Source organism: Capra hircus, chromosome 3 (genome assembly GCF_001704415.2).
Source record: "Capra hircus breed San Clemente chromosome 3, ASM170441v1, whole genome shotgun sequence".
Classification (NCBI taxonomy): domain Eukaryota; kingdom Metazoa; phylum Chordata; class Mammalia; order Artiodactyla; family Bovidae; genus Capra; species Capra hircus.
Window position 1 is genome coordinate 34922948 of NC_030810.1, and position 24824 is coordinate 34947771.

General features: G+C 38.9%; 1 protein-coding gene across 1 annotated transcript in view; it reads right to left on the bottom strand.

Annotated features, from left to right (window-relative positions):
- LOC102190572 (cytochrome P450 2J2) overlaps positions 23230-24824 on the bottom strand; it is a 38397-nt gene continuing 36802 nt past the window's right edge. The window contains 1 exon segment of the mRNA XM_013962789.2: positions 23230-24824. Coding sequence (XP_013818243.2) covers positions 24694-24824 — 131 coding nt within the window. The 3' untranslated portion in view covers positions 23230-24693.

The following is a 24824-nucleotide window of genomic DNA, read 5'->3' on the forward strand; positions in this document are numbered from 1 at the left end:
TAGCAGTTAAGGAATACTAAAATTTTTCAAACCAAATTTGAGGGAATTTGTTGCTAATAGACCTGCCTTACAAGAAAAGTTAAAGTTCTTCAGAAAGTAGGAAAATATATAGGTCAGAAACACAGATCTAAGGAAAGAAAGGACATTAGAGAAAAAATAAATTAGGGTTATTAAATCTCTTATTTTCTAATTCTTAATTGGTCTAAGAGTTTGTTCTAAATAAAAATAGTAATGATTTATTTATTATAGCTTACAGATAAGTGATATGAATGATGCAATGTTGGAAAGGACAGAAGAAAAGAATTAGGAAAATGCTGTTACAAGGTACTTGGAGTACCAACCAAGCAATTTAATGATATTTGAATGTATGTTTGAATCAGTTGGAAATGTATACTATGAACTGTAGGGCAATCACTTATGTTTTAAAAAAGATAAAGAATGGACATGCTAAGACAGAAGAGAAAATGTAACTATCCAAAATACTCAATTAAAATCAGAGAAGAGGGTAAAAGGATGAAAAACAGAAAAGAAATAAAAATCAATAGCAATAAATAGAAGGCAGTAAATGAATATGATTGGGTTTTCTATATGTCATTGGCAGAAACAGTTTTAGCTCAGCATCAAAACAACAAAATACTTAGGAAAAAACTTAACCAAGAAGACAGATGACTTATACATTGAAAACTATAAACTACAGAAAACTCCCTACATACAAAGCTTCAAGTTGCAGACTTTCAAAGATGTGAACGTGGGTTCCAGGGTTGGGCATGAGTGAAACTGCAGTTTGCCCTCTGTCTCCTATTGCTGATGATCCTTCAGCTCTACCATTTCCCACCTCCACTTGCTCCTCCTCTAGTCAATAACTGTTGTTACTTGTCAGTTCACCTGATGCCATCCCCTGCAAGCCAGCTGTTCTAACATACTACTGTACTTTTCAAGGTACTATAAGATTAAAAAGGTTTTCTTTATTTTTGTGTTTTCTAATGTATTATTTGCATGAAAATTATTATAAACCTGTTACAGTACAGTACTATATAGCTGATTGTGTTAGTTGGGTACCTAGGCTAACTTAATTGGATTTATGAACAAAATTAGGCTTATGAATGTGCTCTCAAAATGGAATTCTTTAGTATGTAGGGGACATACTGTATTGTCGAACAAAATTAAAGAAGACACAGATAAATGGAAATATCTCATGTTCTGAACTGGAAAGCGTAACATTATAAAAATGTCCAGGTTAGATACACATCTAACATTCTTGAATTGTATTATAATAGTATGAAGTAAAAAAGGATTAATATAGAAAAGTTAATTTCTTACCTAATTACCTGCAGTGAACAACTGAAGTTTGAAATTAAAAACACAATATCATTTACATGAGCACCAAAACAGAAACAAAAACAAAAGAATGATGATATACTTAGTTGTATATTAACAACAAGAGGAAAACTACAAAACCGTGATGAAAGAAACCAAAGGAAATACAAAAGAATGGAGAGATATTCTACGGACATAGATAGGAAGAATTATCAAGGTGTCAGTTCTTCCCAAATCTATACATAAATGAGAAAAATGTGTATATAATTTAATGAATTCCTAAACAAAATTGATGCTTTTGAACTGTGGTGTTGGAGAAGACTCTTGAGAGTCCCTTGGACTGCAAGGAGATCCACCCAGTCCATTTTAAAGGAAATCTGTCCTGAATATTCACTGGAGGGACTGATGCTGAAGCTGAAACTAATACTTTGGCCACCTGATGAGAAGAACTGACTCGCTGGAAAAGACCCTAATGCTGGGAAAGATTGAAAGCAGGAGGAGTAGGGGACAACAGAGGATGAGATGGTTGGATGGCATCACTGACTTGATGGACATGAGTCTGAGCAAGCTCTGAGAGATGGTGATGGACAGGGAAGCCTGGGGTGCTGCGATCCATGGGGTTGCTGAGTCAGACATGACCGAGTGACAAAACCGAACTGAACTGAAAACAAAATTCCAGTGGGTTATTTAAATGTTATTGACATTGAAAATTGATTCTAAAAATTATGGAAAGATAAAAGGCCCTTGGAATATACAACAGAAAGTATCAAGACTAATGTAAAGTATGTACTTAGTAATAATATATCAATACTGACTCATCAATTATAACATGCAAGTTGTTAATCATATGAGAAAGTGTGGGGTAGTGAATGAGTATATGGAACTGTATTCTCCACTCAAATTTTCTGTAAATCTGTAAAACAAAATCCACAAACTGATTCTGAAGTTTATATAGAAAGGTCAAAGACCTGGAGTAGCAAATACATTATAAAAGGAGAACGAATTTGGAGGATGGACACCCCCTTGTCTTCAAGACTAACTATAAAGTTGCATGATCAGAACATGTGGTATTGGTGAAAGAATATACAAAGAGATCATGAGAAAATAATACAAACTCCAGAAAAAGAGTCACATCAATAGTCTACTGTTCCTTGACCAAGGAGCAAATGCTATTCAATGGAAAAAGGATAGTCTTTTGCAGAAGGCATGTGTAAGCAACTGGATTATCCACATATAAAAATGAACCTGGTCACCAATCCTACACTTTCCACAAAGGTAAACTGAAAATAAATTACAAATCCAAATGTAAAACGCACAACTATAAAACTCCTAGAAGACAACAAAGTAAAATACCTAGATGACACTAGATGACAATAGATGACAATGACTTTTTAGATATAACACTAAACACTTGTTCCATAAAAGAAAAAAAAATCGAACTTAATTAAAATTAAAAGCTTCTTACTTATCTGAAAGTTTACTTTGGGAATTAGGGGGAAAACATGCTGAATTTTGTTTCGAGAAGCATTCAGGCTCCTGTGGTTAACACTTTCCATTGACATGTGTCCAGAGGAGACTGATTAGAATAGGTAAGATTCCTTACTTACTGAAAATCTGGTAGATATCAGATATTTCAGAACTTCTGCCTGAATCTGATTTAATTTTTTGAAACTTCCCTATGAACTGAAATTATTATTCTCATTTTACAGATGCTCCAGCAAGTTCAGAGGGAAGTGTTTTGCCAAAACTCACAAAGGCAGAATAAGTGACATCATCAAAATAAGAACTCTAGCTTTTTACTCAAAGATCAGTGCTTATTATTTCAAATACGGCTTACAAGAAAATAGACTGTAGCAGCCTTGGAACAGAGTAGTAATGAGTCATCATTGGAGGCATTCAAAGAGAATTAGAATAGGATTGCTGTAGAGGAAATTTACATGTTATGATGAATGCATAATTAGAAGGACATTAAGATTCTTCAAACTGAGAGTCTATGATTCCACAGGTCCTCAGCGAAAACACAGTGTTAGGTGAATAAAGATGGACCCATAATACATACCATTTAATAAATTGTTCTTTTTAAAAACATTTTATTGAAGTACAGTTGATTTATAATGCTGTGTTAATTTTTGCTGTATAGCAGAAGAAACAGTGAGAATGGACATCTTTGTCTTGTTCCAGATTTTAGTAGGAAGAGTTTCTGCTTTTCACCTTTGAGTATTTTATTAACTGTGACTTTGTCATAAATAGCTTTTATTACATTGAGATATGCTTCCTCTAATCCCACCTTGGTAAGAGTTTTTATCATGAATGAATGTTGAACTTTATCAAATACTTTTTTTGCATCTACTGACATGATCATGTGGGTTTATCTTTTGCTGATGTGTTTTGCATTGACTGACTTGCCTTTGTTGAACCATCCTTATGAATCCAAATTGGTTGTGTGTATAATCTTTTTTGATGTGTTGCTGTTTTACATTTGCTAATATTTTGTTGAGAATTTTTGCATCTATATTCATCAAAGATACTGATCTGTAATGTTCTTTTTGGGTAGTGTCTTTGGTTTTGGTATCAGGTTGATGGAACCTTCATAGAATGTCTTTGGCAGTGTTCCCTCCTCTTTAGCCTTTTGGAAGAGTTTTGGCAGTATGAGTGCATGTTCTTCTTTGTATGTTTGGTAGAATTGCCTCTGAAGCCATCAGGTCCTGGACTTTTTGCTTGTAGGGAGGTTTTCGTTTGTTTAAACAGGTTCTATTTCATTTCTAGTGATTGGTCTGTTTGAATTATCTATTTATTCTTCTCCGATGGCTTAGATGGTAAAGAATCTGTCCACAATGTGGGAGACCCAGGTTCAACCCCTGGGTTGGGAAGATCCCCTGGAGTAGGAAATGGCAACCTACTCCAGTATGCTTGCCTAGAGAATTCTGTGGACAGAGGAGCCTGGCAGGCTAGAGTCCATGGGGTTGCAAAGAGTCAGACATGACTGAGGAGCTAACACTTTCACTTTAATTCTTGATTCAATTTTGGTGAGCTGTATGTTTTTAGAAACGTGTCCATTTTTTCTAGGCTTTTGAGCTTGTTAGCATAAAATCATTCATAGTATTCTCTGATGGTTTTTTGCACTTCTGTGTTAACAGTTGTTATTCCTTTTTTCTCACTTCTTACATTGTTTATTTGGGTCCTTTCTCTTTTCTTGGTGAGCCTGGCCAGAGGTTTGTCAGTTTTGTTTACCCTTTCAAAGAAGCAACTCTTGGTTTTATTGATTTTTTTCCCCTAGTATGTTTTAATCTCTGTTTTTATTTTATCTCTGATCTTTATTATTTCCTTTCTTCTGGTGACTTTGGGTTTTGTTTGTGCTCTATTTTCTAATTCTTTTAGGTGGTGGGTTAAGTTGTTTAATCAAGATTTTACTTGTTTCTTAAAGAAGGCTTGTACTGCTATGATCTTCCCTCTAAGAATTGATTTTGCTGCATCTCATAGAGTTTGTATGGTTGTGATGTCATTGTCATTTGTCTCAAGATATTTTTAAATTGAGAATTAAATCATCATTGATATATTCGTATTTAGTAGTATGTTTTTTAGTTTCCATGTAGTTGCTTTTTTCCCATTTCATTTTCTGTGAGTGACTTCTAGTTGTATGCCACTATGGTCAGAAAATCCACTTGACATAATTTCTATACTCTTAAATTTGCTGAGGCTTATTTTGTTCCCTAGTATGTGGTCAGCCCCAGAGACTGAACCACTTATACTTGAAAAGAATGTGTATTCTGTTTTTTGGGGGGAGGGTATAATATTGAATGTATCAATTAAGTCTAACTTTTATTGTATCATTTAGGACCTCTGTTGCCTTGTTGATTTTCTAACTAGAAGATCTGTGAGCAGGGTGTTTAAGTCTCACACTATTATTGTATTCCTGTCAATTTCTTCTTTTATGTCTATTAGTATTTATTTTATATATTTAGGTGCTCCAATGTGTGTTAAGTCACTTCAGTCATGTCTGACTCTTTGTGACCCTATGGACTGCAGCCCACCAGGCTCCTCTGTTCTTGGGATTCACCAGGCAAGAATACTGGAATGGATTGCCATGTCCTCCTCCAGGGACTCTTTCTGACCCAGGGATCGAACCTACATCTCCTGCAGCTCCTGCATTGGCAGGAGGGTTCTTTATTACTCTGCCACCTGGGAAGCTAGGTGCTCTGTACTGGGTGCATAATACTGACAAGGATATTGATCCTTTCATCAGTATATAATGCCCTTTATCTCTCTTTATAGTCTTTGTTTTAAACTCTAGTTTGTCTGATATATCGACTCCAGTATTCTTACCTGGAGAATTACATGGACAGAGGAGCCTGGCAGGCTATAGTCTCTGGGGTCGCAAAGAGTTAGATACGACTGAGCAACTAACATTTTCACCACTTTTCACTTTTCAAACCTTGTTTTCCAGTTGATATTTGTATTTCTTACTTGATCCTTTCATTTTCTTTTTTTGGTTTGTTTTTCTTTTTGTGGTTTGACAATTTTCATTCATGCTATGCTTGTGTTTCCCTGTTTTGGTTTTGTAAGTCTATTGCATATTTTGATTTGTGGTTAGCTTGTTTTTCAAATATGTTAACCCCCTTCTTGCTTTAGACTGAAATTCATGGAGGTTCAAACATATTCTTAAAATTAACTCTACATTTTCTTACCCTCCTTCCCTCGATTTTGCTGTCTTCTTTTACATCTTCATGTTTATCCGTTCATTGTGCTTATTATTGCCCTCACAAAAAAAATTTTTAACTGTATACTGGGTTATTTAAGTGATTTACTTTCCAATTGTGATTTTCTTTTTTCTTTAGATTCTTACTACTTTTATATTTAAAGACTTCTCCATATTTCCTTTAGGATTGATTTAGTATTTCTACATTCTTTTACCTTTTGCTTTCCTGAGAGTTTATCTTTCCTTCTACTTTTTTTTTCTTTTTTTGAGATTTTTATTTATTTTTATTTTTTATTTTTTCTTTACAATACTGTATTGGTTTTGCCATACATTGACATGAATCCACCATGGGTTCTTGGGTAGAGCATGCTAGGTTTTTCCCCTTTTATGACTTTGACTATTTCATCACTTTCTTCTGGACTGCAACATTTCTTTGTTTCCCTTGCAATTTACTCTTGGTTTTTCTCTTGCTGTCTTTAGATCCTCTCTTTATCTTTATCTTTTGCCATTTTAATTATAATACATCTTGGTGAAGGTTTGTTTGGATTCACCTTGTTTGCAACCATCTGTGGTTCCTGTACTTGGATACCTCTTTCTTTTTTAGGTTTGGGAAGTTTTCAGTCTTAATTACTTCATATCCATTTTAAATCCCCTTTTCTCTTCCTTCTTCTTCTGGAATCCCTATTATGCATTGATTGGCACACTTTATACTATTCCATATGTCTCTCAGATTGCTTCTTTCTTTGTTTGCTGTTGTTTGTTTTTAATTTGACTTTCTGTCTGCTGTTCTGATTAGAGGATTTCTATTATTCTGTCTTTGAGATCATTTACTTTTCTGCATTATTCAATCTGTTATTCATTGCCTTTAGCTCAGCTTTCACCTTGGCAAATGTGTTCTCATTTTTCTTGCTCCTCCCTTTAGTTTCTTTTTTTTTTTTATCTGTATTTTTATCAATGACCTTTCTTAAATCCTTTAATATTTTCATCATCTACTTTTTGAATTTGTTACCTAATAGACCAAAAGTGATCTGTTTCATTGTTTGTTCTTTTAGGGGACTTCTCTTGAAAATTAAAAGATTGGGAGTGGGTCCTGTGCATCTCATTTTACTTTTAGTTTTCTTACTCTATGAGTTTAGGAGAAGCAACTACTGTGTTCTTGGTGAGATATCTTTATGTGAGATCATCTCTGTATAGCCTGCATGGGTTTAATATGTTTGGTGTGAGGATTATTTTTAGTATGGAGGCATGCTGCCTCTTTTCTCAGTGTATGCTGGCCATTATCCCCTTGACAGGAGATGTGACTGGTGTTCAGTTACCAGAGCCTGCATGGATGTTGAATGGGGCTTTCATTTCTTCTGTGGTTGTCATACACCTGTAGGGGCAAAGTCTGCTCCCTAGTTGTTGGAATGGAAACCCCCAGATCCATTTCTGAGCTGCAGTGTGAGGTGGATGGGATTGGAGCACTCCCACTGGGAGAGGAGCCACCGAGCATTCCTCCACTGGAACGGTCTACAGGGGCATGTGCTCTGTTGTATTGCCTGGCACCCACTATGGGGTTCACAAAATACACTGCTGTTGGCACTGCCCTTGGCCCTGCTTCAACCATCGGTATGCTGGAAATCAGCCCTGGTGATCTCAGGTGGTGTTTTCACAAAGCCACCAGTGCAGATCCACCAAAATTAGGTATCAGAACCACTGTAGTTGCACTCCGGGACCTACCATGGGGCTATGGAGGCAGCCTAGACCCTGGCCCAGTGTAGCCTGCATGGGCATATGCCTACAAAGCCCACAAAGCCAGACTCATCCCAGCTGTGGGGGCACCCAATGTCCACTTGGTTGTTCTGCAGGTGCTGAGTTTACAAAGCTGGCTGCAGTGGTGTAAATCTATGGATTTCACAGCCATGGGGCTTCACTCTGATTTCAACCCTACCTATGTGTCAGCAACTATACCTCCAGAACTTTCAGAGGCAGTGCTGTGGGGCTGAGATAGCACAGGCTGCTATGGCAGGCCCTGCCCCTTCTTTGAATGCCCTTTAACAATGGCGCTTTACTTCTATGCTGTACCACACTCATGCCTCTTTAGGCTGTTTCCACGCAGCTGCCAATCCAAGTCCTTTCCCTGGTCTTGTCCTTTAAAGCCTGAGTTTCAGTACCCAGCATGTGCCTGCACCAGTGGGTGTGTGTCTTAGACTGAGGAGTTGAGGGCAGTTGGACAATTCATCTGTGCAGTCTCTTTCCATTCTGCCTGCCACAGACCTGTTATAGAACTCTCCCTCCTGAGCTTCTGAAGCTCCCTTTCTGTCCTGGCTAATTTCCCAGCAAGTGAGGGGGTTTCCCAGGGTGTGGTAACCGTTCCTCTTTCACAGCTCCCTCCCTGAGGCACAGGTGTTGTCCATTTTTTTTTTCCCTTTCATCCTACCCAGTTACGGGGAGATCTTTCTTTCATTTTCAGATTTCAATTTCAGCTCAGAATTGTTTCACATGTAAATGTATTTTTTATGTATTTGTGGGAAGAGGTGAGCTCCAGGGTCTTTTGACTCTGCAGTTTTAATGAGAGCCAATAAATTGTTATTTTCCTTTCTTTGCAAATAATAAGTAGCTATAATTTCATTAAAGATCCAGTTATCCAACATTACATGTGCTTAGTCACTCAGTAGTGTCCAGCTTTCTGTGACCCCATGGACTGTAGCCCGCCAGCCTCCTCTGTCCATGGGGATTCTCCAGGTAAGAATACTGGAGTGGGTTGCCATGGCCTCCTCCAGAGGATATTCACAACCCAGGGACTGAACCCAGATCTCCCACATTGCAGACAGATTCTTTACCAACATCATCTGAGCTACCAGGGAAGCCCAATATTACATGATGTCCTTAATTTTCCTACTATTCTCTAATGGATTCAAGATGAATTCTTTTTTTATTCCAGAAAAACCTGATCTTTGTTTCTACAGCAAATGCACAGTAAAATCTATGCACATGATTGACCAGTAGACCCTTTTACCTGTGATTACAGTGTAAAAAATTCATACAAAGATGGGTACTATAAAGGACAGAAACAGTATGAACCTAATAGAAGCAGAAGATATTAAGAAAAGGTGGCAAGAATACACAGAAGAACTATACAAAAAAGATCTTAATGACCCAGATAACCACGATGGTGTGATCACTCACCTAGAACCAGACATCCTGTAGTGTGAAGTCAAGTGGGTCTTAGGAAGCATCACTACGAACAAAGCTAGTGGAGGTGATGAAATTCCAGCTGAGCTATAACAAATCCCAAAAGATGATGCTGTTAGTGTTGCCCTCAATATTCCAGCAAATTTGAAAAATTCAGCAGTGGCCACAGGACTGGAAAAAGTCAGTTTTCATTCCAACCCCAAAGAAAGGCAATGCCAAAAATGTTCAAACTGCCACATGATTGCACTCATCTCACACGGTAGCAAAGTAATTCTCAAAATTCTCCAAACAAGGCTTCAACAGTACATACACCGAGAATTTCCAGATGGTCAAGCCAGACTTAGAAAAGGCAGAGGAACCAGAGATCAAACTACCAACATGCAATGGATCACAGAAAAAGCAAGAGTTCCAGAAAAATATCTAACTCTGCTTTATTGACTACGCCAAAGATTTTGACTGTGGGTCACAACAAACTGTGGAAAATTCTCACAGAGATGAGAATACCAGACACATTACCTGCCTTCTGAGAAATCTGTAAGCAGGTCAAGAAGCAACAGTTAGAACCAGACATGGAAGAATGGATTGGTTCCAAATCGGGAAAGGAGTACGTCAAGGCTGCATATTGTCACCCTGCTTATTTAACTTCTATGCAGAGTACATCATGTGAAATGCTGGGCTGAATGAAGCACAAGCTGGAATCAAGATTTTTGGGAGAAATATCAATAATCTCATATACACAGATGACACCAGCCTTATGGAAGAAATCAAAGAGGAACTGAGGAGCCTCTTAATGAAAGTGAAAGAGGAGAGTAAAAAAGCTGGCTTAAAACTCAACATTCAAAAAACTAAGATCATGGCACCTGGTCCCACTACTTGATGGCAAATAGATGGGGATACAACATAAACTGTGACAGACTTTATATTCTTGGGCTCCAAAATCATTGCAGATGGTGACTGCAGCCATGAAATTAAAAGACGCTTGCTCCTTGGAAGAAAAGCTATTACCAACCTAGACAGCATATTAAAAAGCAGAGAGATTACTTTGCCTTAAGTCAAAGCTATGGTTTTTCCAGTAGTCATATATGGAGGTGAGAGGTGGATTCCAAAGAAAGCTGAATGACAAAGAATTGATTCCTTTGAACTGTGGTGTTGGAGAAGACTCTTGAGAATCCCTTGGACTCCAAGGAGATGCAACCAGTCAATCCTAAAGGAAATCAGTCCTGAATATACATTGGAAGGCCTGATGTTGAAGCTGAAGCTCTAATATTCTGGCCATCTGATACGAAGAACAGACTCATTGGAAATGACCCTGATGCTGGGAAAGATTGAAGGCAGAAGGAGAAGGGAATGACAGAGGATGAGATGGTTGGAAGGCATCACTGACTTGATGGACATGAGTTTGAGTAAGCCCCAGGAGTTGGTGATGGATGGGGAAGCCTGGCATGCTGCAGTCCATGGAGTCATGAAGAGTCGGACAAAACTAAGTGGCTGAATTGACCTTGGAAGAAAAGCTATGACCAACCTAGACAGCATATTAAAAAGCAGAGACATTATTTTGCCAACAAAGGTCCATCTAGTCAAAGCTATGGTTTTTTCAGTAGTGATGTGTAGTGTTTTTTCAGATGTGAGAGTTGGACCATAAAGAAAACAGAGTGCTGAAGAATTGATGCTTCTGAACTGCAGTGTTGGAGAAGACTCTTGAGAGTCCCTTGGACAGCAAGGAGATCAAACCGATCAAAAAACCAGTCAGGAAATCAGTCCTGAATATTCACTGGAAGGACTGATGCTGAAGCTCCAATACTTTTGCTAACTTATGCGTAGAACTGACTCATTGGAAAAGACCCTAATGCTGGGAAAGATTGAAGGCAGGAGGAGAAGGGAAGACAGAGGATGAGATGGTTGGATGGCATCACCAACTCAATGGACATGAATTTGAGCAAGCTTTGGGAGTTGGTGATGGACAGGGAAACCTGGCGTGCTGCAGTCCATGGGGTCACAAAGGGTCAGACACAACTGAGTGACTGAACTGAATTGAACTACAGTATAAGAAGGTTTTAAAAATACTTATCAAAGTATTTCATACATGCACAGAAGTGGATATACTGTGAGAACACAGCTCAGTAAGTTTTCCTACATTCAAAATAACCTTTATAACTCATGCAATGAACAGAAAATAGAATATTGTCAGTAACCGGCATTGTTCCTTTTTCCAGGCATTGCCCTTTGCCCAGGATTAAAGCTCTACCTTGATTTATAAAAAACATCACAGTTTTGAATCAAGCTGAATCCTTTTTGCCCTCACTCAGGAACCACAGTTCCTAGAAAGATTTAGATGTTTTCAGGGTTTTAGATCTTGTTTTTTTTTTTGTTTGTTTCATACATTTAATCATTTTGTTGTCCTTATCATCTCCAATGTCTGTCCTCTTGTCAGCTCTAACATAATTTATTTAGATTCTGGTTGGTCATATAGGCTCCTTCACTTCTCACTTGGAAGGTATGAGCTAAAGTTTGAGAATGATAAACACTCTTGCAAAAGAAACTTGGTGACTCCAATCTTGGGAGTGGGCCTCAAAGCTGCACCATGCACTTGAATTCTCAACTGTTCAGTGGGAGAAACTTCTTTTCTACACAGAATAAAATATTTTTTTTAACCTGAGATAAGAATTTAAATCCTTTTGTTTTCTAATTGTCATTATTATTGGAACATTCTACACTTATTATTTCACTTCATCCTTCTAACAATATTGAAATGTAGGTACTATTGTCCCTATTTTTCAGATAAGGAAACTGCAGATGTGAAACCACTTGGTTCAAGTTCAAAGCGACAGTGAGTTTAGGAAAAAAAAATCAGACATTGCTCTGCTCATGAGCAGAATTAGTACTTTTCCCCTCAACCTTAAATTATTCATTTTCTCCTTGTCACTTGTGAACAACTCTGCTTGGTTTCTAAAGCCTCCAAAATTTATGCCAGCCTCCTTCCTTCCCAAACTAATTTATCTGATTGAATCTCTATTTTTAAGAATGCAGTCTGCCTCTCAGCAAGTCTGACACTGCACCTTCCTCTGAATAAATTATATTTATTTTCACCTTTGGACATATTTGTTTTATATCATCTTCCAGAAGTGCCCAGTTGGCCCTATAATTATCATAGACAGTTTCTCAAGACCCAGTTTAAGTCCTACCTTCTCCATGACTCTCTGTATTTTTGTACCTTGCTCTATCTTCTTAGTTACAATTTTTTCTCTGCTCCTTCTGCCTGGAATATATACTATTAATAAAATACTGTCCAAATATCAAAGGTCAATTCAAAGACTGGGTGTTTGAGGATGGTGATCAATTTTTCCCTGGTGGAGTGATGTCTAGAACCAATCTTCAAAATGTTTATCAGCTGACTAGATGGTGACTGCAGTCATGAAATTAAAAGACGCTTACTCCTTGGAAGAAAAGTTATGACCAACCTAGACAGCACATTTAAAAGCAGAGACATTACTTTGCCAATAAAGGTCCGTCTAGTCAAGGTTATGGTTTTTCCAGTGGTCATGTATAGATGTGAGAGTTGGACTGTGAGGAAAGCTGAACGCTGAAGAATTGATGCTTTTGAACTGTGGTGTTAGAGAAGACTCTTGAGAGTCCCTTGAACTGCAAGGAGATCCAACCAGTCCATTCTGAAAGAGATCAGCCCTGGGATTTCTTTGGAGGGAATGATGCTAAAGCTGAAGCTCCAGTACTTTAGCCACCTCATGCGAAGAGTTGACTCATTGGAAAAGACTCTGATGCTGGGAGGGATTGGGGGCAGGAGGAGAAGAGGACTACAGAGGATGAAATGGCTGGATGGCATCACTGACTCGATGGACATGAGTCTGAGTGGACTCTGGGAGTTGGTGATGGACAGGGAGGCCTGGCGTGCTGCGATTCATGGGGTTGCAAAGAGTCGGATGTGACTGAACTGAATGGAACTGAACTGAACTGAATGAGGAGTAAGCAAATTAAAGTCTAACTTTGTGACTATATGACCAGTTATCAATCTTATAATAAAGTTAAAAATTAACCACCAATAGATTTCTATTAGTAGTTATAAATGTCTACATAAGAAGAAAATAAGAAAGATCTCAAAAAATCTAATTTTACACCTCAAGGAACTAAAACAAAACAAAAATAAAAAACAACAACCGAGAAAAAGAAAAAAAAAACTGCTTTCTAAGTTGGCTAAAATATTAGAGGGGAAATATATCAAATATAGAAAAATGACAGGAAAAAAATCAACAAAACTAAGAATTTTTTTTAAAATAAAGATGAACAAAATCGGAAAAACCTTTGATGGACTACTGAGAAAAAAGGAAGATGACATAAATGAAATCAGAAATGAAAAAGAAGACATTATAATAAAAGCTTCAGAAATAAAAAGGATCCAAAGGATTATTATTAATGATTAAATGCCTACAAATTGATAGCAAAAAGGAGACACATTTCTAGAAAAGTTTCAAAAAATATAGAAGCATAAAGAGACCTAATAAAATAAGTAATTGAAGTAGTAATCATAAACTTCCCCACAAAGAAAATACCAGGGCAAGATGGCTTCATTGGTACATTCTATCAAACATACATAAAGAATTAATACCAATTCTTCTGGAAAGCAGAAATGGCCAAATGTCTGAATTCATTTGATGAGGCCAAAATCATCTTGATTCCAAAGTAAAATAAAGACATCATAAGAAAATAAAACAATAGACCAATATCTCTAATAAGCAGAGAATCAAATATCTTCAGTGAAATATTAGTAAATCAAATTTCCACAGCACATTTAAAGGATAATAGACTATGACCAAGTGGGACTTATCCCCAGGTCACAGGATGGTTCAACATAAACAAATCAATCAATGTGATTCATCTCATCAATGGAATGAAGCATAAAGGCTACACAATCTTCTCAGTAGATATAGAAAAAGCATTTGACAGAATTAAACATCTAATCATGATAAAAACTCTCAAAAAATAGGTGTAGATGGAACGGACCTTAAAGACTTTATATTAAAAGCCTATAGGTAACAATCAGTGGGGGGAAACAGAAAGTTTTTCTTCTAAGAACTGGTACAAGACAAAGATGCCCATTCTTACTATTTCTATTCAACACAGTTGTGGAAGTCCAAGCCAGAGCAATTAGAGAAATAAAAGAAATGAGGCATTCAGATTGGAAGAAAGAAGTAAAATTATACTGTTTTACAGATTATATGGACATATATGTAGAAAACACTAAAGACTCAAACAAAAGTTTTTGTTTAAAAATTGACCTAATAAACAATGTCAGTAAAGTTGCAGGATAAAAATTGACATATAAAAATCAGAGAAGACTTAATACTTATCCTTTTGAAACTGTTCCCCCCAAAAATGCAGAGGAACAAAAACTACCAAATTCATTCTATGAGGCCACCATTACCTTGATTCGAACACCAGGCCAAGATACTACAAAAAATTGCAGGAGAGGATCACTGATGAACAAAGATACAAAAGACCTCAACAAAATACTACCAATCCAAATCTAACAACACATTATCATATACCATGATCAAGTGGGATTTAGCCCAGTTATACAAGTTTTTCAATATCTGCAAATCAATTAGTGTGATACACATATTAACAAACTGAAGAGTTAAAAACCATATGATTATCTCAAAATATGCAGAAAAGTCTTTCAACAAAATGCAACATTCATTTATGGTAAAAACTTTCCAGAAAGTGGGCAAAAAGGGAACATATTTCAACATAATAAAGGCCATGTACAACAAACCTAAAGCTGAAAGTATTTCATCTAAGACCAGGAACAAGACAAGAATATTCACTCTCACCATTTTTATGCAACATTGTTTTGGAAATCCTAGCCACAGCAATCAGAGAAGAAAAAGAAATAAAAGTAAATCAAATTGGAAAAGAAGTCAAACTGTCACTGTTTGCAGATAACATGATACTATACACAGAAAATCCTAAAGACACTACTAGAAAACCATAGAGCTCATCAGTGAATTTAGTAAAGTTACAGGCTACAAAATTAATATTCAGAAATCTGTTGCATCTCTATACACTGACAATGAATGAAAGATTAGAAAGAGAAATTCAAGAAACAATCCCATTTACATTGCATCAGAAAGAATGAAATACTTAGGAATAAACCTGCCTAAGGAGACCTCTAAGATGCTGATGAAAGAAATCAAAGACAACACAAACAGATGGAAATATATACCATATTCTTAGATTGACTACACTGACCAAGGCAGTCTACAGATTGGATACAACCCCTATCTAATTATCAATGGTATTTTTCATAAAACTAGAACAAAATAATCTTAAAATTTGTATAGAGACACAAAAAACCCTGAATAGCCAAAGCAATCATTAAAAAGAACAGAGCCAGAGAAATTAGGCTCTTTGACTTCATACTGTACTACAAAGCTATAGTCATCAAAACAGTATGTACTGGCACAAAAATAGAAATGTAGACCACTGCAACTGGATAGAAAGCCCAGAAATAAACCCATGCATCTATGGTCAATTCATCCATTGCAAAGGAGGCAAGACTATACAATGGGGAAAGACAATCTGTTTAATAATGGTGCTAGGAAATCTGGACAGCTATATATAAAAAACTAAATTAGAACATTATTTAGCATCATACATAAAAATAAGCTCAAAGCGGATTAAAGGCCTAAATGCGAAACTGGACAATATAAAACTCTTAGAGGAAAACATAGGCAGAACAATCTCCAACATAAATCACAGCAATATCTTCTTTGATTTATCTCCCAGAGCAATGGAACTGAAACAAAAATAAACAAATGGGACCTATTTAAACTCAAAAAATTCAGCACAGCAAAGGAAACCATAAGCAAAATGGGAGAAAATATTTGCAAATGATGTGATCAATAAAGGATTTGATTTACAAATAGTTCATGTGGTGAACCCCATCAAAAAATGGGTGAAATATCTAAATAAACATTTCTTCACAGAAGACATACAGATGGCCAAGAGGTACATAAAATGATGTTCAACACTGCTAATTATTAGAGTAAGGCAAGTCAATACTACAATGAGCTATCACCTCACACCACTCAAAATCTCTATCATCAAAAAATCGACAATAAACGCTGTAGAAGGTGTGGAGGGAAGAGAATCCTCCTACACTGTTGGTGAGAATGTAAATTGGTACTACTACTGTGGAGAACAGTATGGGAGTTCCTTAAAAAACTAAAAACAGAGCTACCACATGTTCCTGTAATCCCACTCCTGGGCATACACCTGGAGAAAAACATAGTCCAAAAGGATACACGCACCCCAATGTTCATTGCAGCACTGTTTACAATAGCCAAGACATGAAAGCAACCTAGACATCCATTGATAGAGGAATGGACAAAGAGAATGTGGTAATCATATACGATGGAATATTACTTAGTCATTAAAAAGAAGGAAATAATGCCATTTGCAGCAATGCAGATGGACCTAGAGATTGTCATACTGAGTGAAGTAAGTCAGACAGAGAAAGAGAAATATCATAAGATTTCACTTATATGTGGAATTTAATAAGAAATGATACAACTGAACTTATTTACAAAACAGAAACAGACTCACAGACTCAGACAAAGAACTATGGTTACTAGGGTAGAAGGGTCAGGGAAAGGGGTAATTAGGGAGTTTGGGATTGAGATGTACATACTGCTATATTTAAAATTGATTATCAACAAGGACCCACTGAATAGCATAAGGTAATCTGCTCGGTGTTATGTGACAACCTAAATAGGAGGGAAATTTGAGGGGGAATAGATCCATGTATGTGTGTGACTGGGTTCCTTTGCTGTATGCCTGAAGCTATCACAGCATTATTGGTGAACCATATAACTCCAACATAAAATAAAAAGTTTAGAAAAAAATCAGTGTCTGTATACACTAACAATGGACTATCCACAAAGGAAAGTAAGAAAACAATCTCATTTACAACAGCAACATAAAGACTGAAAATACTTATGAATACAGTTAATCAGGTGAAAGACTTGTACATTAAAAATTATAAAACATAGCAAATTAAAGAAGACCTGGATACATGCAAAGACTTCCCATTTTCATGGATTGAAAGAATTCATATTGTAAAAATACTACCTAAAGTCATCTACATATTGAATGTAAACCTTATCAAAATCCTAATGGCATTCTTCTCAGAAATAGGAAAAACATAAAATGCATATGGAAGCAGAAAAAAACCCTGAACAGCTAGAGTAATCTCGAACAAGAGGAACAAAGCTGTAAGCATCACAGTTTTGATTTCAGAATATGTTGCAAAACTATAGTATTGCAAGCAGACATATAGACCAATGGAACAGAATGTTGAGCCCAGAAATAAGCCCACACATTATGGTCAACTGCTCTTCAACCACAGATCTAAGAACACACAGTGGGAAAAGGCAGTATTGGGAGAACTGGATGTCCATATGTAGGAGAATGAAACAGAAACCTTACCTCACACAATACACAAAAATCAACTTCAAATGGATTAAAGACTTAAAAGTAAGAGTCAAATTCCAAAAATATAGGGGGAGAAGTTCTTGACATTGGCTTTAATAACAATTTTTTGGTCATACCACCAAAAGCACAGACAACTAAAGCCTAAAGAGACAAGTGAGAACATATCAAACTCAAGAGCTTTTGAACAGCAAAGGAAACAATCAAAAGAGTGAAAAGGCAACCTGTGGAAGGGGAGAAAATATTTGCAAAGTAAGTATGGAGATATATATACACATAGATATATGCATATATATATGAAGTCAAGTCACTCAGTCATGTCCGACTCTGCGACCCTATAGACTGTAGCCCGCTGGTCTCCTATGTCCATGGGATTCTCTAAGCAAGAATACTGGAGTGGGTTGCCATTTCCTACTCCAGGGGATATATATAGATATATACACTATATTTGCAAATACATATATATACACAGGCATTATATATTAGGCATTAACATACAGTATATATAAAGAACTCATAAAACTCAACAGCAAAAAATCCAAATAACTCAAACAAAAACTTGAATAGATATTTCTCAAAAGAAGACCTGCACATGGCCAAAAAATTAGTGCTCAATGTTACTTACTAGTAGTGAAATGCAAATGAAGGCCACAGAGATGTCACCTCACAATTTTTAAAATGGCTAGCATCAAAAAAACAAAACAAAACACAAGTCTTGGAGAGTATGTGGACAGAAGGGAATCCTTATACACTATTGATGGGGAAGTAAATTGGTACAGCCATTATGGAAAACTGTAGAGAGGATCCTCAAAATTTTTAAAAATATGTACTGTATGATCCAGTCATCCCACTTCTGGGAAAATATCCAAAGAAAGGAAATTAGTATATTGAAGAGAGAGCTGCACTCCCAAATCCACTGCAGGATTATTCATAAAAGCCAAGATACAGAAACAAGCTAAGCGTCTGTCACTGGCGAATGAATAAAGAAAATACAAAGTGCACATATGGGCTTCCCAGGTGGCTCAGTAGTAAAGAATCTGCCTACAAATGCAAGAGCCACAGGAGTTGAAGGCTCCATCCCTGGGTCAGGATGATCCCCTGGAGGAGAAAATGGCAACCCACTCCAGTATTCTTGCCTGGGAAACCCCATGGACAGAGGAGTCTGGCAGCCTACAGTCCATGGGGTTGCAAAGAGTTGGACACAACTGAGTGACTGAGTTGTGACACACACAAAGTGTGTGTATATATACATACACATACACACACACACACCAGAATTTTTTGAGCCTTAAAAAAAAGGAAATTCTGCCATTTGCAAACAAAGTGAACCCGGAGTCGATTATGCTGAGAAAGACAAAGTCATGCGAGAAAAAGAAGCACTACACTATCTCACTTAAATGCTGAATCTAAAAAAGTCAGACTCATAAAAGCAGAAGGGTGAACCATGGCTACCAGTGGCTGAAGGGTGTGGGATGTGGGGAGATATTCATCAGTGGATACTAGGGTTCACTTTGTGGGTTAAGTTCTGGAGATCTAATGTAGCGTATGATGATAACATACTTGAAATTTTCTAAAAGTATAGATCTTAGATGAAATATCACACACACACACATACACACATGGGTAACTAGAGATGATACATAAGTTATTTAGCTTGGTTGTGATGAATTTTCACATTGTGTACTTAATATATACAAATATCTAGTATACCCCTTGAAAGTGTAGTTGCTCAGTCGTGTCAGACTCTTTGCGACCCCACAGACTGTAGCCTACCAGGCTTCTCTGTTCATGGGATTTTCCAGGCAATAGTACTGGAGTGGGTTGCCATTTCCTTCTGCAAAGTATGCCCCTTAAACATATACAAATATATCTTAAAAGTCTTTTGGTGGTGGTGGTGGTTTAGTCGCTACATTGTGTCTGACTCTTGCGATCCCATGGACTGTAGCCTGCTAGGCTCCTGTGTCCATGGGATTCTCCAGGCAAGAATACTGGAGTAGGTTGCCATTTCCTTCTCCAGGGGATCTTCCCGACCCAGGAATTAAACCCAGGTCTCCTGCATTGCAGGCAGATGATTTACCAACTGAGCTACTAGGGAACCAATTTAAATCTTAATTAAAATATATTAATAATTAACATTGTTAAAATTGCTCATTTGAAGTGTTTGTTTAGTAATTCCAATGTCTGGGTTTTTCAGGGATCGTTTCTAATTGCTTTTTGCTGAGCATTTGGGCCACAGTTTCTTATTTCTTTACATAGTTATAATTTTTGTTTAGAATTTGACCTTTTAAATGATACAGTGAGGAAACTCTGGACCACCACGAGTCTGTTATTGTGACTGTCACTGTTTTTTGTTGCTTCCTGTTTAGTGACTTTCTTGGAATAATTCCGTAAAATGTCTGTTCTTCACCACGTGGGGCACCTGAATGCTGTGCTGTTAGCCTTGTGTTCCAGCAAATGTGTGCAGAGAGGTCTCCTCAAATGCCTTGAACCTAATGGTCTCTCAGGACTCTGCATGTGATTTGGGTTGAGCCTTCAACACTTCAGCAGGCAGTTCACACCCTACATTAGCATTAACTTCCTGTTTGGGCAGAGCCTGGAGGTCAGCTGGAGACGAAATTAGTGCTTCCTAGGTTCCTCCTGCGGAGAAGGCAATGGCACCCCACTCCAGTACTCTTGCCTGGAAAATCCCATGGACGGAGGAGCCTGGTAGGCTGCAGTCCATGGGGTCGCTATGAGTCAGACACGACTGAGCGACTTCACTTTCACTTTTCGCTTTCATGCATTGGAGAAGGAAATGGCAACCCACTCCAGTGTTCTTGCCTGGAGAATCCCAGGGATGGGGGAGCCTGTTGGGCTGCCGTCCATGGGGTCGCACAGAGTCAGACACGACTGAAGCGACTTAGCAGCAGCAGCAGCAGCAGGTTCCTCCTGAGCATGCACAGAGCCCTTGAAGGTACATAGCTTTCTTAATTCCCAGGAATATGGCAGAGTTTGTTGAAGCCCCAGTGGACACCTCCTTCCCCAGTTTTCCCTCTTAATCCTCTGGGCAGCATGTCTTTCCCCCTCATGTTACACCAATGCCCAATTGTCCCTGATGTGTTTGAATACATGCCTTGTAGTGTGGTTCACACAGGCTGGGCTTGGAGGCAGATTAAGTAAAGACAATGTGAAGAGTTGACTCATGGGAAAAGACTCAGATTCTGGGAGGGATTGGGGGCAGGAGAAGGGGACGATAGAGTATGAGATGGCTGGATGGCATCACCGACTCGATGGACGTGAGTTTGAGTGAACTCCGGGAGTTGGTGATGGACAAGGAGGCCTGGCGTGCTGCAATTCATGGGGTTGCAAAGAATCGGACATGACTGAGTGACTGAACTGAACTGACGGACTTCTGTGGTGATCCAGTGGCTAAAATTTCACCTTCCAATGCGGGAGGTGCGAATCCTCGATCCCTGGTTGGGGAGATCGTACATGCCTTGTGGCCAAAACAACCAAAACATAAAAAACCAGAAGCAATATTGTAACAAATTAAAAAAAGATTTTAAAAAATGGTCCACAGTAAAAAAGATCTTCAAAGAAAAAAATACAGGCCTTGAGAGTGGGTCTTTCAAGGGATCTGCCAGATAGTCCAGTACTGACAGCTGTCTGGGCTCAGGGCCTTTGGGGAACACACTCCAGCGGCTGTTTGGCACCTGGTTTTCTTGGCTGCCAGAGTTGCCAGGCAGTTGCTTTTCGGGTGACTGCAGAGCTGGGGAGAGAAAAGCTGGAGCAGGGGCACAGACCTCAGTGCTCCTACTGAGATTCAGCCCTCCTTTTGTTTTTCTTTGAGTTTTTCCTTAAACAGAAGCTCAAGTTGTTCCAAGACTTTGCATGCAATACTGTAGTTGCTGCACAAAATATGGTTAATGTGCGGAATTCTGGAAATGTGGATTTTGAGAACTTTTGTTGGTTTTCTCTGTGCTTTTATGGAGAAGTAGATTTCAGAATGTCTTTACTTTACCATTTCAGAAGTTCTCCCCATAAGTCAGAGTTTTGGAAGTAGAAGGGACCTGAGCAAGCAGTCTTTGAGATCAACATTTTCCAGAGTGTGACATGAAGGCTTTTAAAAGGCCTGCTGCACATAGCAGACATCTCTGACACGCTGCAGCATTGATCAGTCTGCCCTGACCCAATCACTGGGCTACTCCCCAACCCCATCCCAAACCCAGTAGGTTCAACAAACATTTGGTGAATGCCTACTATGCAACCGGCTTCCCTGGTGGCTCAGAAGGTAAAGCCTCTGCCTGCAATGCCAGAGACTTGGGTTCGATTCCCTGGGTCTGGAAGATCCTCTGGAGAAGGAAATGGCAACCCACTCTAGTACCCTTGCCTGGAAAATCCCATTGATGGAGGAACATGGTAGGCTATGCTCCATGGGGTCGCAAAGAGTCGGACACGACTGAGTGAGTTCACTTTCACTATGCAACCACTTAGATACTGAGCCTACAGGAGCCAGGAACAGTCACCTCTGAAGAGCTCAGTACACTTAGGAGATTACATGGAAATAGGGAATTTAAACCTCTGAATAAAGTTCTCAGAGAATGAAGAAGGGATCAACTAACTGGCTGAGAGAGTCCAGAAAATCGAAGATTTGGCATTAAAGCAGAGTCTGCCAGACATAATCAGACATTTCTTACAGAAAAATACAGATAGACAAGAATATGATAAAGAACCTAGCCTGGAGGGAATTGATAGGAGGTAAGCATTTTGGCAGAAGTACTAAGAGATGTGTCTGAAGAGATGAGCTGGTGTCAGAGCAGAAAGACTACCGTGTGCCCAGTTTGTGAGCAGGACCCCCTGACCTGCTCACTGACTGGGAATGCCTGGCTATGCCTGGTCCACCTCCAGAGGGCGCTGTTCACTTAGCCCACCATGAGGGCATCCTGGGGGTTTACCATGTGGCAGCCCTGCTAAAGGATTCATAAAGATCCTGTGGTCAGTAGGGAGGAGAGTAACCTACCGTGAACCCACCTGACGACCTTATAAGAAGGCAGGGAAATTTAGAATACAGTAGAGGGAAAGGGGAGCTGGAGCTCCCCAAATAAACCAGGAATACGAGAGTTACAAAAAGACAGATGACAAAATACTTGTGTAAATGGCTTGGACAGGAAGACAGTTCATAATTTAGAGTCTCTCCAGTGAGGTTTGAGGAAAGAAGGAGACATTTTGCATGGTCAGAAAGTTCAAATACTCCCAATCCTGTGTCCCCAAGTTTTCTGGTTAATTGTTGTCACACTCTGCTTGAGTCCGGGTCCCACTGCATCTATTAGACAGGATGAGTGTCCAGGGTTTTCCATTGATTCCACAAGTAGGTAAACTCCCGTCTTTCTAGAATCATGGAAAATGCACAGCAGAGCAGGAATGGACCTCTGAGATGAGTCAAAAAAATCCACTGAGCACATAATGAAAAGCATTTTGATCAGTTCTCAGTCTATGTGGATGATCTGATTGGGAGGAACAGAAGTGGGAGAGAAGCACTCAGATGTTCAGGAAGCGCACGGTCTGCTTTGAATGGCTTTATTCTAGAAATGTCCTTTAGGTTGCTTTCCGGAGATGCAACTTTCCAGGATGTTACAAAGGAAGAGCGCTCTGGTGGGTGGCTAGGCTTCTCACTTTCTATTCTAGACCAAATTCTCCATCTAAACTCTAGGAACACAACCAACTCTCCCAGACATACTCTTGGCTCTGACAGGCTCAGGCTAGCTCCAGCCAGACACTTGCTCTCTCACTTGCCTTCTGTCCCTCCCTCTCTCCTGCTCTTGCTCTTCAGTGTCTTTCCCTTTCTAATGGTATTTATTGAATTAGCTTTCCTCTGAATTCCAAGCAACAGGAATGAAAAGCCCAATGACCTCATGGCCCTTTTTGTTCTGAGCTATTTAAATTCCTTAAGTGTAGCAATGTTAGAAAAAAGACCTTGAATGGTTTAGTCCCATTCACTAGGTTTGTTGGTATCTGTCTGCATGGGGGTTGGCATCCAAACCCAGGGACTGTCAGTGGGACCTGGCCTTCCAGTTAGTGCCATTTTCTCCCCTCAATGACCACACACAAAGAGGGCTGATCAGGATTCTGGCATTTCAGTTTCCTGCTATAAAATATTCTACCATGCCTCAGCTGTTGTGTTTAGGCTGGGAATACTTGCCAACCAAAAGCCAACATCAGTTTGTGAGAAAAGATCACACCCACCACACTGTCAAATCCAATATGAAATGGCTTGGGAATAAAAAATACCAGAGAGGGGATTGAAGTGTAAGGAGTAGCTTAAAAGATAGAAAATATTTCCACATTTGTTTCCCCCCTAACCTGCTTAAAACGTTTAGTTAAATGGAGTCCAAGACCAAGATAGTGCTTTGTTAGGTAAATCAGAAAACATTCTTCTTCACAGAAACTAGTCTATAAATTAGGAATTCCACCTGCCCTGCTGACTTCCCAGGGGCCAGTCTAGGGCAGAAGCAGGGTAAGCCTGCCCAGTGCTACCAAGTGTGAGGGTCTATCTGGACATGGTCAGTGGCTGCCCCAGGGCCCAACTTCTAACTCTTACCCACCATTTGGCACCACTTTGACCTAGGCCATCTCAACAAGCCAGAGCAAATCCCTATCTAAGGAAGGAAGCAGAAGGAGGCAGATCAGAGCTATACCTTTTACGATGCACTTTATGGTTTCCAAGCCACTTAAAGCCCATTATTTCCTCTGATTTTTACAGCAATTCTTCCTTTTAGAGAAGAAATCATTGTCCACTTTAAATCCTCTGGATGAAAATGAAATCACTCACAACATAACTGATTTCCTCAGTGCCCCACTGGAGATGGTAAAGCTGGGGTTTGGATCCAGTTTCCTCTGAGTCCAGTTCCTATGACCTGTCCCAGAGTCACTGGATGCTGTCCTCTCACTTCTGAGCAGGCCTCGTGCCTTGAGGGGTGACAGGCCCATTCTTCCTGCTTTCCTTCCCCTCCCTCTCCCCAACAACTTCAGGCCCGAGGAACAGCACAGAGACGATGGCTGACTGGGGAGAGGGTCAAGCCCATCCTGAACGTCAGGCTTAACTCTTCATTGTCTGGAGGCCTGAAGGTAAATTTTTGCAGAAGTGAGGTAAAAAAAT